The sequence below is a fragment of the Oncorhynchus clarkii genome, chromosome 9 (assembly GCF_045791955.1).
Source record: "Oncorhynchus clarkii lewisi isolate Uvic-CL-2024 chromosome 9, UVic_Ocla_1.0, whole genome shotgun sequence".
Lineage (NCBI taxonomy): Eukaryota > Metazoa > Chordata > Actinopteri > Salmoniformes > Salmonidae > Oncorhynchus > Oncorhynchus clarkii.
The window spans coordinates 20820002-20839297 of NC_092155.1; the positions used below are offsets into that span (position 1 = coordinate 20820002).

The 19296-nt window shown below is 42.6% G+C and overlaps 1 protein-coding gene across 1 annotated transcript in view; it reads left to right on the forward strand.

Annotated features, from left to right (window-relative positions):
- LOC139416071 (nectin-4-like) overlaps positions 1-19296 on the forward strand; it is a 31302-nt gene that overhangs the window by 3090 nt on the left and 8916 nt on the right. Inside the window, exons 2-6 of the mRNA XM_071164325.1 lie at positions 2060-2181; positions 2290-2365; positions 2663-2830; positions 3304-3582; positions 4279-4396. Of these exons, the coding sequence (XP_071020426.1) occupies positions 2060-2181; positions 2290-2365; positions 2663-2830; positions 3304-3582; positions 4279-4396 (763 nt within the window). The remainder of the gene's footprint in view (positions 1-2059; positions 2182-2289; positions 2366-2662; positions 2831-3303; positions 3583-4278; positions 4397-19296) is intronic.

The window sequence follows — 19296 nt, forward strand, 5'->3', positions numbered from 1 at the left end:
TTGCTGTGAGATGTCACCCCACTCTTCCACTAAGGCATCTGCAAGTTCCTGGACATTTCTGGAGGGAATGGCCCTCGCCGTCACCCTCCGATCCAACAGGTCCCAGACGTGCTCAATGGGATTGAGATCCAGGCTCTTCGTTGGCCATGGCAGAACACTGATATTCCTGTCGTGCAGGAAGTCACATAGAACGAGCAGTATGGCTGGTGGCATTGTCATGCTGGAGGGTCATGTCAGGATGAGCCTGCAGGAAGGGTACCACATGAAGGAGGAGGATGTCTTCCCTGTAATGCACAGCGTTGAGATTGCCTGCAATGACAACAAGCTCAGTCCCATGATGCTGTGACACACCGCCCCAGTCCATGACAGCCCCTCCACCTCCAAATCGATCCCGCTCCAGAGTACAGGCCTCGGTGTAACGCTCATTCCTTCGACGATAAACGCAAATCCGACCATCACCCCTGGTGAGACAAAACCACGACTTGTCAGTGAAGATCACTTTTTGCCAGTCCTGTCTGGTCCGGCGACGTTGTTGCCAGTGATGTAAGGCAGATCCTCACCAGACAACATGCCTACAAGCCCTTAGTCTAGCCTCTCTCAGCCTATTGCAGACAGTCTGAGCACTGATGGAGGGACAGTGCGTTCCTGGGGTAACTCTGGCAGTTGTTGTTGCCATCCTGTATCTGTCCCCCAAGTGTGATGTTCGGATGTACTGATCCTCTGCAGGTGTTGTTACACGTGGTCTGCCACTGTGAGGACGATCAGCTGTCCGTCTTGTCTCCCTGTAGCGCTGTCTTCGGTGTCTCACAGTACGGACATTGCAATTTATTGCCCTGGCAACATCTGCACTCCTCATGCCTCCTTGCAGCATACCTAAGGCACATTCACGCAGTTGAGCAGGGACCCTGGGCATTTTTCTTTTGATATTTTTCAGAGTCAGTAGAAAGGCCTCTTTAGTGTCCTACGTTTTCATAACTGTGACCTTAATTGCCTACCGTCTGTAAGCTGTTAGTGTCTTAACGACCGTTCCACAGGTGCATGTTCATTAATTGTTTACGGCTCATTGAACAAGCATGGGAAACCGTATTTAAATCCTTTACAATGAAGGTCTGTGAAGTAATTTGGATTTTTACGAAATTATATTTGAAAGAGGGTTTTTTTTTTTTTGCTGAGTTCATGTTATCTGGAACTGGTATCCTAAATGTATTATGGGTATAAAAATTACTCTACATAGAGCACGATTACAACATTTTTACATTTTTACTACATTTGTATTGGTATTTGGTAGGTTGCATAAATGCTTTTTCTGTTACGCTAAGAGTGAGCTGTTTGGCCAAAAAAGAACACGTTGTTTTAATGAGAAAAGGAGATGGCAATCAGGCCTTAATTCCATAAGGATCATCAATGTTGTGACTTGGCAAAACAGTGTGCCACTTTAGTGTGCCACTTTAGATGATATAAGATGTCTACATCAAATAGGTCAGGTTGTGCGTACATACGTGTGCGTATATGTGTGCGTTTGCATTGTGTGTGCATGCGTTTGCAGTCACTGTGTGTGTGCACGTGAGTATGTGTGTGTGTGTGTTTCTCTGGACACTCGGAGGTTCACTAGTGCAACAAGTCAAGCGACATATCCTCACTGACACATCGAATCGCTTGCTCTATGTCCTCCCTCTGACTGCCTCCCTTTCTTCTTTGTGTACTGTTCCCCCCCCCCCATCTCTTGGCCTCTCTGTCTTCTTTCCAACCACATCTCTCTATCCTCTACATCTCCTCTCTTCTCATTCTTTCTGTTGCTCACCCCCTGAAGCATATAAAGGACAGTAAGGAAAGTGTTAAGACTACAAAATCCTCATGGTTCAGTGCACAGTCTTCCTAATGTCTTTCAACCTCTCATTATCTCTCTCGCTACACTGTGACATTGTGTTGTATTTCTATTGTAAATGACGTCAACAATGCCACACACATTTTCCCCAAGGGGACAATAAAGTCAACAAATAAATAACTCTCTTTCTCCCCCTTCCATCTCTCCTTCCCATGCTCCCCCCCCTCCCCCCAGTCGCTGTGGTGCAGGGGGACTTTGTGGAGCCCTCTCTCCCGTACTCCTTCGACTCCCTGGCTGAGGCTGAGACCCGGCTGCCCTGCCAGTTCAAGGTGGAAGTGGGCCAGGTGGTGGTTCAGGTCTGTAGCATGAGTTACTACAGTACCCATAATGCTCTGTTCGACATATCTGGTTTTATCTTAGAAAAGACGTCCCTAACAGAATGGTCTCGTCTCTCATTGTCACAGGTCACCTGGACCAAGGAGAAAGCAGATGGCACCAAGGACCAGATCATCACAGTACACCACACCGACGGACACACAGGTAGGACACATACATATAGATGTTAAAGTACTAAGAGTGTCAACCATCCATCTCTTTATGTATTGGTAGTTCATCTGCTTTGCCCTCGAAGCCTTACAAGTTATATTTAGAGTGGAAGACAAAACCACATATTCAGTTTCAATCTAGCTACTCCATCTCTCTCTTTTTGCCACCCCCATATCTCACTTCCTCTCTATCTCTCTTTCTAACTCGGTCTTCTTCTCTCTCACCCACCCCCCTCTTCACTCTCCCTGTATGACCCCCCTCCCCTTCTCCTCAATCTCCCCCCTCTCTCAGAGTTTGGTCAGTACTCAGGGCGTGTGCGGTTCAGCAGCAGGAAACCCACCGTGGACTCATCCCTGATCATCATGAACACCGTTGAGTCAGATGAGGGCAGGTACAACTGTCACATCAGCACCTTCCCCTCGGGGAACTTCGAACGACAGCTGTCACTCACCGTGTGGAGTAAGTCCCTCCCCTTGCTTCCCCTTACTCATTGTAGGACTTGGATTTACAGAGTATAATGTCCTGATGACGATGATTATAATAATGATTGATGATGATGTTTACAGGTGTCAGTTGTAGTATTATTAGCTAAAACAATAGCTCTAGTGGTGATAGTAGTCATGTAAGCCACAACTGTCATTGTAACTGTCAGTGTATCCAGCTGTCTTTTTAAGATAAAAGTTTCTGTTTTTTAAACATCTACCTAACAGAGTACTTTAGAAATCTAGATTTCATTAGATTTCAGCTTGGATCATAAAGCTGATCCTAGTTAAGCATTTAAGAACTTCCACCCCCTGAAGCATCATGTCACAATGTTCTAGGATCAGCTTAACCTCCAATTAACAACTAAGACCAGTTCTAAGATCACCTTCCCAAGCACTAAGACCAAGGAATAGTTGATTCCTTTGACATTTGACCCTTGACCCCCGCAGCCACGCCCATTTCCTCCCTGGACCCTGTGATCCTTGTCGAAGGCCAGTCCTTCCAATTGGCTGCATCCTGCCGCTCTGTGGCCCGCCCTCCGCCCAACCTCTCCTGGGACACAGAACTACCAGGCCAATCACACAACAGGAGTTTGGAGGGTGGTTCAGTCTCCACCCACTTCTCTCTGCATCCCCTGAGGAGTATGGATGGGAAGAGGCTGGACTGTCTGGTGACGCACCCGGCTCTGAAGGAACCACGCAGGATCACAAACAACCTGGTGGTGCACTGTGAGTTTAGACTTCGCATTAAAAGGTCCAATGCAGCCGTTTTTATCTCAATATCAAATCATTTCAGGGTAACAAGAGTACCTTCTAGTGATTGTTTTCAATTCAAATGGTCTTAGAAAAGGGCATTTTACAAGGGGATTTTTTGTTGTTGCTGTTATTAACAGAGAGGCTTGGACTTCTCTTTCTTATTGGTCTATTAACTAATTTACCGCATGGTGATGTCACCATGGAAGGCCAAAAATCCAACCCACCAAAACAGGCAGTCTTTTAAAACAGCTCTCACACTAAAAGGGCATTATCATCGTTTTCACAGAATTATTCCAACCTCAGTGTGGAAATATATACAAAACACAGAAAAATCTAGTTTTTGACTGGACCGGGCCTTTAATAACTATGAATCTAGACGTGAGATGAAATATCATTTTTAATTGTGACACTTCACTACATGTTTATACAGACTTCTATGCCCTCGGTGACTTTTCCATTTAATATACCCCTTTTTATTTAAAGTCCCTGGTAGAATTCAGAATCTAAAGTAACTTAATTGTAAGCTGAATGTGCTTCTTTCTCACCAGGAAGATCTTTTACAGCTCATTTTTTATCCTGACTTTATTATTAGTGTGTGTGATTGTGTATTTCTGTGTATCTGCCATGTTCTGCCAAAATAATGACTTTGATCATGTTCCTCTATTCTAGATCCTCCCAATGCAGAGATCTCTGGGTTTGATCAGAACTGGTATGCTGGTCTGGAGGAAGCTGCCCTCAGTTGTGTCAGTGGAGGAAACCCCAAACCACAGAGTTTCAATTGGACCAGGTAACACTTACTTTCCCAACCTACCCTCTCTGCCTGTCTGACTCACATCATGTCTGGCTAATCTGTTTTAGTTTGATTTACTGGTAATTATATTAGTCAGTTATTAATAGTGGGCCAACCGGGGAGTTCAGGAGTTGTTTTTTGTGCCACTTGCCAGGCAGTCATTGTCAATAATAAGGTGATTGACTTGAATCTTGATTGACTTACATGGTTAAAGAGATTCTCCAGTACTTTTGTAAACTTTTTAGCCAGTAGTTGTGAAAGTGGCGCTCACGAGGCAAAAGTGGTCCCCGAAGATTGCGTACTAGGACACATTTGTGCAGCCACGTCATTGCTCTCTATTTCACTCTGCTGTGTGTGTATCTAAAAATGCATATAGTCTAGTCCTGCTTTGTGGCCTTTCGCAAAGGCTCCATGTTATACTTATCGCACTATACGTTTTTGTGGGTGTAGATATGGTTGTCCTTGTTCGATAGAGCCATTTGATGTCTTTCAGCAATGTTTCTATCGGTGGATTCATCAGTAAATGTACAATCAGACATATTTTCCAGTCACTGAAAAACGACAACTTGTGTTTGGACGTTGCTTCGTGCTCTGGCCCCCGTCCCTCCCCCAAGGCAGGCTTCTTTGAAAAGGAGGTGGACACTAACAACAATCGTTTGGGCAAAATTTTAAGAACTGACCAGATGCAATGGCTTCAAGCGATTCCTCTAATCAACCCGAATTTGACGATAGAGCATCAATTAGCTAGCAAAGAGGATTCAAAACAAAGACTTGGATTTAGTTAGCGTTAGAAGCTCAGCTACAGCAAATGCCAGCACCAAGAGGGCAGATGACAAATACGGTGCCTAGCTAAGTCAGTTATTTTTCCTGCAAGCCACCTAGCTAACTTTAGTTTATCTATTGAAACCCATATTGTGTATTGCTGGCTAACATTCTACTGTGTTACCAGTGGCATGTACTCATGGATGCCAAGGGAAACCAGGCTTCCCCAAAAAGTGACCTTCAATTCGCAAGCGGCTGGATGTACAGTATCTCACCGGAGAAAAAATCTGAGCGAGCGAAACAGCGCCCCTATGTCTCTGTATGTGTAGGCCATCTATCTGATGCAGTCTGGTCCAAAAGAGTATGAAATTATTGCTGCCCGTAGCATTGAATGCAAGGGAAGCCAGCGAGTATTTGGCCTCCCTGGATCATTTTTAAATAAAATAATAGTCAATCAGCATTGAGCTAAACTGAGTGAGCTCAACTCTGAATGGTCCTGGCGCACCAAAAAAAAGTGTAAAGGGAAGCCAGTTTGGATTTGGCTTCACTCCATTCACATCGAATCGAGAGCATACGTCATTGACAGAAACTCGTTATGTATCTCGTTGTGTTGTTTTCCTCTGGTGGCTAGCTAACTAGCTAAAATTGGTCCTTTCCTAAATTAGCCTTGGATGGAGATAAGGATTTGGACTTGTGGTTTTACTTAATTCTCTGTACTGGCCAATGATTATAACAGCGATTCTGATCCAACCATAAAATAAAACATTGTGCCCCTGGCCTGAGAGGATAGAAGTTGAATATGTAGCTAAATGTAGAAGCCTAATGTTAACAATCTACTGCAAAGATAGCCTGCAGAGTTCTGTATTACTATCCAAGTGTGTACCCAAACAATTCGAGCTTCTACTTCTAAAAATTCACCTTTCCAGAAACAAGTCTCTCACTGTTGTCGCTTGCTATAGACCTCCCTCTGCCCCCAGCTGTGCCCTCGATACCATATGTGAATTGATTGCCCCCCATCTATCTTCTGAGCTCGTGCTACTAGGTGACCTAAACTGGGACATGCTTAACACCCCGGCCATCCTACAATCTAAGCTTGAGGCCCTCAATCTCACACAAATTATCAATGAACCTACCAGGTACAACCCCAAATCTGTAAACACAGGCACCCTCATAGATGTCATCCTAACTAACTCGCCCTCCAAATACACCTCTGACGTTTTCAATCAAGATCTCAGCGATCACTGCCTCATTGCCTGCATCCGTAATGAGTCTGCGACCAAACGACCACCCCTCATCACTGTCAAACGCTCCCTAAAACACTTCTGCGAGCAGGCCTTTCTAATCGACCTGGCCGTGGTATCCTGGAATGACATTGACCTCATCCCGTCAGTAGATGATGCCTGGCTATTCTTTAAAAGTGCCTTCCTCACCATCTTAAATAAGCATGCCCCACTCAAAACATTTAGAACTAGGAATAGATATAGTCCTTGGTTCACTCCAGACCTGTCTGCCCTTGACCAGCACAAAAACATCCTGTGGCATTCTGCATTAGCATTGAATAGCCCCCGTGATATGCAACTTTTCAGGAAAGTTAGGAACAAATATACACAGGCAGTTAGAAAAGCTAAGGCTAGTTTTTTCAAACAGAAATTTGCATCCTATAGTACTGACTCTAAAAAGTTCTGAGACACTTTAAAGTCCATGGAGAATAAGCACACCTCCTCCCAGCTGTCCACTGCTCTGAGGCTAGGAAACACTGTCACCACCGATAAATCCACTATAATTTGAGAATTTCAAAAAGCATTTCTCTACGGCTGGCCATGCTTTCCACCTGGCTACCCCTACCCCGGTCAACTGCCCGGCACCCTCCACAGCAACCCGCTAAAGCCCCCACCATTTCTCCTTCACCCAAATCCAGATAGCTGATGTTCTGAAAGAGCTGCAAAACCTGAACCCATAGAAATCAGCCGGGCTAGACAATCTGGACCCTCTCTTTCTAAAATTATCTGCAGAAATTGTTGCAACCCCTATTACTAGCCTGTTCAACCTCTCTTTCGTATCGTCTGAGATTCCCAAAGATTGGAAAGCTGCCGCGGTCATCCCCCCTTCAAAGGGGGTGACACTCTAGACCCAAACTGCTACAGACCTATATCTATCCTACCCTGTCATTCTAAGGTCTTCAAAAGCCACGTTAAACAGATTACCGACCATTTTGAATCCCACCGTACCTTCTCCGCTATGCAATCTGGTTTCAGAGCTGGTCATGGGTGCACCTCAGCCACGCTCAAGGGCCTAAACGACATCATAACCATCATCGATAAGATACATTACTGTGCAGCCCTATTCATCGACCTGGCCAAGGCTTTCGACTCTGTCAATCACCACATTCTTATTGGCAGACTCGACTGCCTTGGTTTCTCAAATGATTGCCTCGCCTGGTTTACCAACTACTTCTCTGATAGAGGGCCTGTTGTCCGGACCTCTGGCAGTCTCTATGGGTGTGCCAATGTGTACAATTCTCGAGCCGATTCTCTTCTCTGTATACATCAATGATGTTTTTCTTGCTGCTGGCGATTCTCTGATCCACCTCTACGCAGACGACACCATTCTGTATACATCTGGCCCCTCTTTGGACATTGCGTTAACTAACCTCCAGACGAGCTTCAATGCCATACAACTCTCCTTCCGTGGCCTCCAACTGCTCTTAAACGCAAGTAAAGCTAAATGGATGCTATTCAATCGATCACTGCCCACACCTGCTCGCCCGTCTAGCATCACTACTCTGGACGGCTCTGACAACTACAAATACCTGGGTGTCTGGTTAGACTGTAAACTCTCCTTCCAGACTCACATTAAGCATCTCCAATCCAAAATTAAATCTAGAATCGGCTTCCTATTTCACAACAAAGCATCCTTCACTCATGCTGCCAAATATACCCTCGTAAAACTGACCATCCTACCGAATCTCGACTTCGGTGATGTCATCTATAAAATAGCCTCCAACACTCTACTCAACAAACTGGATGCCGTCTATCACAGTGCCATCCGTTTTGTCACCAAAGTCCCATACACTACCCCCCATTGCGACCTGTACGCTCTCGTTGGTTGGCCCTCGCTTCATACTTGTCGCCAAACCCACTGGCTACAGGTTATCTACAAGTCTCTGCTAGGTAAAGCACCACCTTATCTCAGCTCACTGGTCACCATAGTAGCACCCACCCGTAGCACGTGCTCCAGCAGGTACAGTGCCTTGCGAAAGTATTCGGCCCCCTTGAACTTTGCGACCTTTTGCCACATTTCAGGCGTCAACCTTAAAGATATAAAATTGTATTTTTTTGTGAAGAATCAACAACAAGTGGGACACAATCATGAAGTGGAACGACATTTATTGGATATTTCAAACTTTTTTAACAAATCAAAAACTGAAAAATTGGGCGTGCAAAATTATTCAGCCCCTTTACTTTCAGTGCAGCAAACTCTCTCCACAAGTTCAGTGAGGATCTCTGAATGATCCAATGTTGACCTAAATGACTAATGATGATAAATACAATCCACCTGTGTGTAATCAAGTCTCTGTATAAATGCACCTGCACTGTGATCGTCTCAGAGGTCCGTTAAAAGCGCAGAGAGCATCATGAAGAACAAGGAACACACCAGGCAGGTCCGAGATACTGTTGTGAAGAAGTTTAAAGCCGGATTTGGATACAAAAAGATTTCCCAAGCTTTAAACATCCCAAGGAGCACTGTGCAAGCGATAATATTGAAATGGAAGGAGTATCAGACCACTGCAAATCTACCAAGACCTGGCCGTCCCTCTAAACTTTCAGCTCATACAAGGAGAAGACTGATCAGAGATGCAGCCAAGAGGCCCATGATCACTCTGGATGAACTGCAGAGATCTACAGCTGAGGTGGGAGACTCTGTCCATAGGACAACAATCAGTCGTATATTGCACAAATCTGGCCTTTATGGAAGAGTGGCAAGAAGAAAGCCATTTCTTAAAGATATCCATAAAAAGTGTTGTTTAAAGTTTGCCAAAAGCCACCTGGGAGACACACCAAACATGTGGAAGAAGGTGCTCTGGTCAGATGAAACCAAAATTGAACTTTTTGGCAACAATGCAAAACGTTATGTTTGGCGTAAAAGCAACACAGCTCATCACCCTGAACACACCATACCCACTGTCAAACATGGTGGTGGCAGCATCATGGTTTGGGCCTGCTTTTCTTCAGCAGGGACAGGGAAGATGGTTAAAATTGATGGGAAGATGGATGGAGCCAAATACAGGACCATTCTGGAAGAAAACCTGATGGAGTCTGCAAAAGACCTGAGACTGGGACGGAGATTTGTCTTCCAACAAGACAATGATCCAAAACATAAAGCAAAATCTACAATGGAATGGTTCAATAATAAACATATCCAGGTGTTAGAATGGCCAAGTCAAAGTCCAGACCTGAATCCAATCGAGAATCTGTGGAAAGAACTGAAAACTGCTGTTCACAAATGCTCTCCATCCAACCTCACTGAGCTCGAGCTGTTTTGCAAGGAGGAATGGGAAAAAATGTCAGTCTCTCGATGTGCAAAACTGATAGAGACATACCCCAAGCGACTTACAGCTGTAATCGCAGCAAAAGGTGGCGCTACAAAGTATTAACTTAAGGGGGCTGAATAATTTTGCACGCCCAATTTTTCAGTTTTTGATTTGTTAAAAAAGTTTGAAATATCCAATAAATGTCGTTCCACTTCATGATTGTGTCCCACTTGTTGTTGATTCTTCACAAAAAAATACAGTTTTATATCTTTATGTTTGAAGCCTGAAATGTGGCAAAAGGTCGCAAAGTTCAAGGGGGCCGAATACTTTCGCAAGGCACTGTATATCTCACTGGTCACCCCCAAAGCTAATTCTTCCTTTGGCTGCCTCTCCTTCCAGTTCTCTGCTGCCAATGACTGGAACGAACTGCAAAAATCTCTGAAGCTGGAGACTCATATCTCCCTCACTAGCTTTAAGCACCACCTGTCAGAGCAGCTCACAGATCACTGCACCTGTACATAGCCCATCTGTAAACAGCCCATCTATCTACCTACCTCATCCCCATACTGTATTTATTTATTTATCTTGCTCCTTTGCACCCCAGTTATCTCTACTTGCACATTAATCTTCTGCACATCTACCATTCCAGTGTTTAATTGCTATATTGTAATTACTTTGCCACCATGGCCTATTTATTGCCTTAATTTACCTCATTTGCACTCACTGTATATAGAATTTTTTTTTTATTTTGTTCTACTGTATTATTGACTGTATTTTGTGTTTATTCCATGTGTAATTCTGTGTTGTTGTATGTGTCGAATTGCTATGCTTTATCTTGGCCAGGTCGCAGTTGCAAATGAGAACTTAAAGATGAAATTTGAACTTAAAGATGAAATGGGAACTTAAAGATGAAAAGATGAAATTTTAATTAAAAAAACAACTAGTTAACGTTGCCCATGAAAGGACGTTAGGCTAGCGAGCAAGCATTTTAGCCAGGTAGCCTAGGACAACAAAACATTTAAGCATGTACTGTATGACAGCGTGGTAGAACGTTTTGTCAACATGAAAGAGAGGAGGATGGCATTGGCATTTCTCTACAAGTAGTGTGAGTCAACATGTTTTTTGTTGTTGTTGCACTCCCACGCACACAAATCAGAGCCATGGTCATCCACATTATATTTAGCTTACATTGATTGGACTAAATAGTTTTTGGTATCTTTTAGTTCGAACTGTATTGGACTAAGCAGAGGTGATTACATGATGTTGAAATGTTGAAGTTGAAATAGTGCTGGAATAGTGGAGGCAGCTCCTGTTTTCTTTGTGACTTGCGGTAACTCTCCGTGGTTCTAAATCAATAGTTGTTTAGTGGTGCGAAAATGACAGAAACATTAACTTGCTTGACCATGCTGTAAGTTATGTAACTGCTTGTCCCATGCAATATGCTTTGTGGAGGTTACTCTCTGGCTTTGTGATGAAACAAAGGTGTGGTTGAAATGATTCTGCCACTGTGTCTTCTTATTGTCTCAGCCTTAGGCCTATATATCACGGTGGCAAGGCATATGAAATGGTTATAGAGCAAACAATGCAATGGTCACAACATATAGGTTCTAATATGGCATTTTTTCCCCTGGCTCATCTTCCACAGTGATTTTACCCACACACCACCACTGTGTGTTACAGTGGGGGGGAAATGTAATTATTTGTCTGTTTGCCAACTTAGCTAGGTAGCTAGCTAACTAAACTAGCTAAACAACTACTGGTAGCCATATCTATGATTAAAAATAGAAAAGGTTTTACAATCAGATCTTTTGTATCTCAATTGTAAAACCTCTTCTCTTTTTAGTCTTAGATATGGCTAGCTTATCGTAAGAGTAGGAGTGTTAACCCCGGTGTCATGGCTAAATTCCCAATCTCGCCCTCATCCCATCACGGTCACCTAATCATCCCCAGTTTACAACTGTCTCATTAATCCCCCTCCTCTCCCATGTAACTATTCCCCAAGTCGTTGCTACAAATGAGAATGTGTTCTCAATCAACTCACCTGGTAAAATAAGGGTAAAGTTAAACAATTAAAATAATAATAACAATAATATTTGCCTAAGCATGCCTGATAGACATGGCTGCAGGTAGATACTGTCTGCCTACCTACTTAAGCTAATTTGTATGAGTGTTATGCCATATTTCTTTCTATTGGGCTAGGTGTTGTTGTACAGTGCCTTGCGAAAGTATTCGGCCCCCTTGAACTTTGCGACCTTTTGCCACATTTCAGGCTTCAAACATAAAGATATAAAACTGTATTTTTTTGTGAAGAATCAACAACATGTGGGACACAATCATGAAGTGGAACGACATTTATTGGATATTTCAAACTTTTTTAACAAATCAAAAACTGAAAAATTGGGCGTGCAAAATTATTCAGCCCCTTTACTTTCAGTGCAGCAAACACTCTGAATGATCTCTGAATGATCCACTCTGGATCTCTGAATGATCCAATGTTGACCTAAATGACTAATGATGATAAATACAATCCACCTGTGTGTAATCAAGTCTCCGTATAAATGCACCTGCACTGTGATAGTCTCAGAGGTCCGTCAAAAGCGCAGAGAGCATCATGAAGAACAAGGAACACACCAGGCAGGACCGAGATACTGTTGTGAAGAAGTTTAAAGTCGGATTTGGATACAAAAAGATTTCCCAAGCTTTAAACATCCCAAGGAGCACTGTGCAAGCGATAATATTGAAATGGAAGGAGTATCAGACCACTGCAAATCTACCAAGACCTGGCCGTCCCTCTAAACTTTCAGCTCATACAAGGAGAAGACTGATCAGAGATGCAACCAAGAGGCCCATGATCACTCTGGATGAACTGCAGAGATCTACAGCTGAGGTGGGAGACTCTGTCCATAGGACAACAATCAGTCGTATATTGCACACATCTGGCCTTTATGGAAGAGTGGCAAGAAGAAAGCCATTTCTTAAAGATATCCATAAAAAGTGTCGTTTAAAGTTTGCCACAAGCCACCTGGGAGACACACCAAACATGTGGAAGAAGGTGCTCTGGTCAGATGAAACCAAAATTGAACTTTTTGGCAACAATGCAAAACGTTATGTTTGGCGTAAAAGCAACACAGCTCATCACCCTGAACACACCATACCCACTGTCAAACATGGTGGTGGCAGCATCATGGTTTGGGCCTGCTTTTCTTCAGCAGGGACAGGGAAGATGGTTAAAATTGATGGGAAGATGGATGGAGCCAAATACAGGACCATTCTGGAAGAAAACCTGATGGAGTCTGCAAAAGACCTGAGACTGGGACGAGATTTGTCTTCCAACAAGACAATGATCCAAAACATAAAGCAAAATCTACAATGGAATGGTTCAAAAATAAACATATCCAGGTGTTAGAATGGCCAAGTCAAAGTCCAGACCTGAATCCAATCGAGAATCTGTGGAAAGAACTGAAAACTGCTGTTCACAAATGCTCTCCATCCAACCTCACTGAGCTCGAGCTGTTTTGCAAGGAGGAATGGGAAAAAATTTCAGTCTCTCGATGTGCAAAACTAATAGAGACATACCCCAAGCGACTTACAGCTGTAATCGCAGCAAAAGGTGGCGCTACAAAGTATTAACTTAAGGGGGCTGAATAATTTTGCACGCCCAATTTTTCAGTTTTTGATTTGTTAAAAACGTTTGAAATATCCAATAAATGTCGTTCCACTTCATGATTGTGTCCCACTTGTTGTTGATTCTTCACAAAAAAATACAGTTTTATATCTTTATGTTTGAAGCCTGAAATGTGGCAAAAGGTCGCAAAGTTCAAGGGGGCCGAATACTTTCGCAATGCACTGTACATGTAACCTCTGTGCCTTTGCACATGTATGCATGTTCAAATAGTCTACCCTCATGTTGATGTCATGCTGGCACGGTTCAACTGTTGTTAAAACTGTGCAATAGAGTAGGAGTCTCATAAAATGTCAATCTCTAGTTGCAAGGTGTAACAATCTGTAACTACCGTTCTCTGCACTGTCTCTAGACCTGAGACACACTGTACTATACTGTTCATACAATTTTACTTTTACCATACAACATTGTTGTTGAACACCCAGTTCTTGAGTTAACATGAAACAGTGTACACTCTCCTGTATTTTAGATTTTGACAAAGATTTTGACAAACATTCTTTGGGTATCTGAATGTCTAGCATCTGTTTGATGCTACAGAGCTCTGTACAGCTGATACAAATATCTTCTATGAATCCATTTTTTATTAATTTTTTTATTTCACCTTTATTTAACCAGGGAGGCTAGTTGAGAACAAGTTCTCATTTGAAACTGCAACCTGGCCAAGATAAAGCATAGCAGTGTGAACAGACAACACAGAGTTACACATGGAGTAAACAATTAACAAGTCAATAACACAAAAAAAAGAGAGTCTATATACATTGTGTGCAAAAGGCATGAGAAGGTAGGCGAATAATTACAATTTTTCAGATTAACACTGGAGTGATAAATGATCAGATGGTCATGTACAGGTAGAGAGATATTGGTGTGCAAAAGAGCAGAAAAGTAAATAAATAAAAACAGTATGGGGATGAGGTAGATAAAATTGGGTGGGCTATTTACCGATAGACTATGTACAGCTGCAGCTGCTCAGATAGCAGATGTTTGAAATTGGTGAGGGAGATAAAAGTCTCCAACTTCAGCGATTTTTGCAATTCGTTCCAGTCACAGGCAGCAGAGAACTGGAACGAAATGGCAGACACATTTAAAAGATTGATAGAAAATATAAATATTTTTTATGTTGGTTCTACATCAGGGCTCTCCAGCCCTGTTCCTGGAGAGCTACTGTCCTGTAGGTTTACTCCAACCCTAATCTAGCACACCTGATTCTAAAAGAGATAAATGCTGTTTTAATCAGCTTAAAGGACTATAGCTGTGTTTACACAGGTAGCCCAATTCTCATATTTTTTTCGCCTAATTGGTCTTAATCACATCAGATCTTTTTCAGAACTGATCTAATTGATCAAAACACCAATTACTGAAAAAGTATCAGAGTTGGGCTGCCTTTGTAAACGCAGCTATAGTCCTTTAAGCTGATTAAAACAGCATCTATCTCAAGGCCATCAGACTGTTAAATAGTCATCACTAGCCAGCCCCAGTCCAGTACCCTGCCCTGTACTTTAGTCATGGTCACTAGACAACCACCACCCGGTTACTCTACCATGCACCTTAGAGGCTGCTTCCCTATGTACATAGTCATCGAATACTGATCACTTTAATAATGGAACACTGATCACTTTAAATAATGTTTACATACTGTCAAGGCCTATCCTTTTTAACTATTGATGTATATATACTATTCTTCAGATATACTACATTTTCTATCAATATACGGTCCATATTTTCTATACATCCCATCACACATACACACATGTACAGTTGAAGTCGGAAGTTTACATACACTTAGGTTAGAGTAATTTAAAACTCGTTTTTCAACCACTCCACAAATTTCTTGTTAACAAACTATAGTTTTGGAAAGTCGGTTAGGACATCTACTTTGAGCACGACACAAGTAATTTTTCCAACAATTGTTTACAGATTATTTCACTTATAATTCACTGAATCACAATTCCAGTGGGTCAGAAGTTTACATAGACTAAGTTGACTGTGCCTTTAAACAGCTTGGAAAATTGCAGAAAATGATGTCATGGCTTTAGAAGCTTCTGATAGGCTAATTGACATAATTTGAGTCAATTGGAGGTGTACCTGTGGATGTATTTCAAGGCCTACCTTCAAACTCAATGCCTCTTTGCTTGACATCATTGTAAAATCAAAAGAAATAAGCCAAGACCTCCACAAGTCTGCTTCATCCTGGGGAGCAATTTCCAAATGCCTGAAGGTACCACGTTTATCTGTACAAACAATAGTACACAAGTATAAACACCATGGGACCACGCAGTTGTCATACCGCTCAGGAAGGAGACGTGCTCTGTCTCCTAGAGATGAACGTACTTTGGTGCGAAAAGTGCAAATCAATCACAGAACAACAGCAAAGGACCTTGGGAAGATGCTGGAGAAAACGGGTACAAAAGTATCTATATCCACAGTAAAACGAGTCCTATATCGATATAACCTGAAAGGCCGCTCAGCAAGGAAGAATCCACTGCTCCAAAACCGCCATAAAAAAGCCAGACTACGGTTTGCAACTACACATGGGGACAAAGATCTTAGTTTTGGAGAAATGTCCTCTGGTCTGATGAAACAAAAACAGAACTTGTTTGGCCATAATGACCATCGTTATGTTTGGATGAAAAAGGGGGAGGCTTGCAAGCCAAAGAACACCATCCCAACCGTGAAGCACGGGGATGGCAGCATCATGTTGTGGGGGTGCTTTGCTGCAGGAGGAACTGGTGCACTTCACAAAATAGATGGCATCATGAGGTAGGAAAATTCTGTGGATATATTGAAGCAACATCTGAAGACACCAGTCAGGAAGTAAAAGCTTGGTCGCAAATGGGTCTTCCAAATGGACAATGACCCCAAGCATACGTCCAAAGTTGTGGCAAAATGGCTTAAGAACAACAAAGTCAAGGCATTGGAGTGGCCATCACAAAGCCCTGACCTCAATCCTATAGAACATTTGTGGGCAGAACTGAAAAAGCATGTGCGATCAAGGAGGCCTACAAACCTGACTCAGTTACACCAGCTCTGTCAGGTGGAAGGGGCCAAAATTCACCCAACTTATTGTGGTAAGCTTGTGGAAGGCTACTTGAAATGTCTGACCCAAGTTAAACAATTTTAAGGCAATGCTACCATATACTAACAGAGTGTATGTAAACTTCTGACCTACTGGGAATGTGATGAAAGAAATAAAAGCTGAAATAATTCTCTACTATTATTCTGACATTTCACATTCTTAAAATAAACTGGTGATCTTAACTGACCTAAAACAGGGAATTTTTACTAGGATTAAATGTCAGGAATTGTGAAACTGAGTTTAAATGTATTTGGCTAAGGTGTATGTAAACGTCCGACTTCAACTGTACATACAGTGCATTCTGAAAGTATTCAGACCCCTTTACTTTTTCCAAATTTTGACAAAGCAAAAACAGGCTTTTAGATTTTTTTGCAAATATATGAAAAATACAAAACTGAAATATCACATTTACATAAGCATTCAGACCCTTTACTCAGCACTACCTTTGACAGTGATTACAGAGTGTTATTGGTTATGATGCTATAAGCTTGGCACACCTGTATTTGGGGAGTTTCTCCCATTCTTCTCTGCAGATCTTTTTAAGCTCTTCTCAAGTTGGATGGGGAGTGTCGCTGCACAGCTATTTTCAGGTCTCTCCAGAGATGTTCCATTTGTTTCAAGTCTGAGCTCTGGCTGGACCACTCAAGGACATTTAGAGACTTGTCCCGAAGCCACTCCTGCATTGTCTTGGCTGTGTACTTAGAGTCATCGTCTTGTTGAAAGGTGTACCTTGCCCCTGTCTGAGATCCTGAACACTCTGCAGAATGCTGTGGTAGCCATGCTGGTTCAGTGTGCCTTGAATTCTAAACAAATCCCTGACAGTGTCACCAGCAAAGCACCCCCACACCATCATACCTCCTCCTCAATGCTTCATGGTGGGAACCACACATGCGGAGATCATCCGTTCACCAACTCTGCATCTCACAAAGACACGACAGTTGGAACCAAAAATCTAAAATTTGGACTCATCAGACCAAAGGACAGATTTCCACAGGTCTAATGTCCATTGCGCGTGTTTCTAGGCCCAATCAAGTCTCTTCTTCTTATTGGTGTCCTTTAGTAGTTGTTACTTTGCAGCAATTGGACCATAGAGACCTGATTAACAGTCTCCTCTGAACAGTTGATGTAGAGATGTGTCTGCTACTTGAACTCTGTGAAGCATTTATGTGGACTGCAATCTGAGGTGCAGTTAATTGTCGAATTCTGAGGCTGGTAACTCTAATGAACTTATCCTCTGCAGCAGAGGTAACTCTGGGTCTTCCTTTCCTGTGGCGGTCCTCATGAGAGACAGTTTCATCATATCACTTGATAGTTTTTACAACTGCACTTGAAAAAACGTTTAAAGTTCTTGAAATGTTACGTATTGACTGACCTTCATGTCTTAAAGTAATGGACTGTCATTTCTCTTTGCTTATTTGAGCTGTTCTTGCAATAATATGGACATGGTCTTAGCCCAAATATGGCTATCTTCTGTATACCACCCTGACCTTGTCACAACACAATTGATTGGCTCAAACGCATTAAGGAAAGAAATTCCACAAATGAACTTTTAACAAGGCACACCTGTTAATTGAAATGCATTCCAGGTGACTACCTCATGAAGCTGGTTGAGAGAAAGCCAAGAGTTCAACAGGAGGTTTGTGGCACCTTAACTGGGGAGGACGGGCTCGTGGTAATGGCTGGAGCAGAATTGTTGTATCAAATACATCAAACACATGGTTTGATGCCATTCCATTTACTCCGTTCCAGCCATTATTATGAGCTGTCCTCCCCTCAGCAGGCTCCACTGATATACTCTGGACTCCGACATTGTTCATCCTAATATTTCAATATTTCTTAATTCCATTCTTTTACTTTTTAGATGTGCGTGTATTGTTGTTAGATATTACTGCACCGTTGGAGCTAGGAACACAATCATTTTGCTACACCCGCAGTAACATCTGCTAAATATGTGTATGCGACCAATGCAATTGTATTTTATTTATCAGGCTTCGGTACACTGGCAATGGTTGGCTTGGGAAGCTAAGACTCTTTGCGATGGGCCTGAACTGTCTGCGGTGAACGGCCAGCTGGATAAGACTCTGCCAAAAGTGGTGTAGGGCTTCTTAACCACCAAATGTTTGGTCTTCTTGTAGAAGATTTGCTGGTACTGCACATCTCCTGGAAATATATGGTTGTGGTCTTAGCATTTTACACTTTTTGTGGAAGGGACAAAGGTATCAGGTATCAACCGAATGGGACCGGCTAGCGTATTGCTTAATGAGGGGACATTGGGAGCTGCTTCTGAGAGAAAAGATAAATCAATAAAGTGAATGGGCTGGGTGGCTAAAGATGTGAAAAGTCTTAGGAAGGCAGTGCGTACACAGTATGAATTGTTGTGTATGGGAGATTGAGGAGAAATGGCACCTCAATCGCTCTCATACACAACAATAAATGTACTGTCTAAGCACAACCCTGCACAACCAAAAACCCCTTACACATCTCAAAGAACGGTCTGTAAACCTCCCCCAGTCCATTGACAGATCATCCTTGTCAACAGAAGCCCTTTGGAGGGGAATTTTGTAGATGTCTTTGTATTATGTTTTGAGAATCTGCAGAGAGAATAATGAGGTAATTGTGTCATTACTGTTGTAGTCTTGATTTTATATCTTTCAGTGTCCCTTGCTGGTTTCTGTTCCACAATCTTGCTGTGCTCCATAACTGCAAGGTGTGTTCCGTTCCTCATGCTTGTGTACCCAAAATGCCTCCACTTTGGGGTATTTTTCAGCAGGGAACTGTGAAATGACTCCAGGTAACCTGAGTTTACAAAAAGAAAAGGTCAAAAGAGAAGAGGTGTAGACTAAATTGAT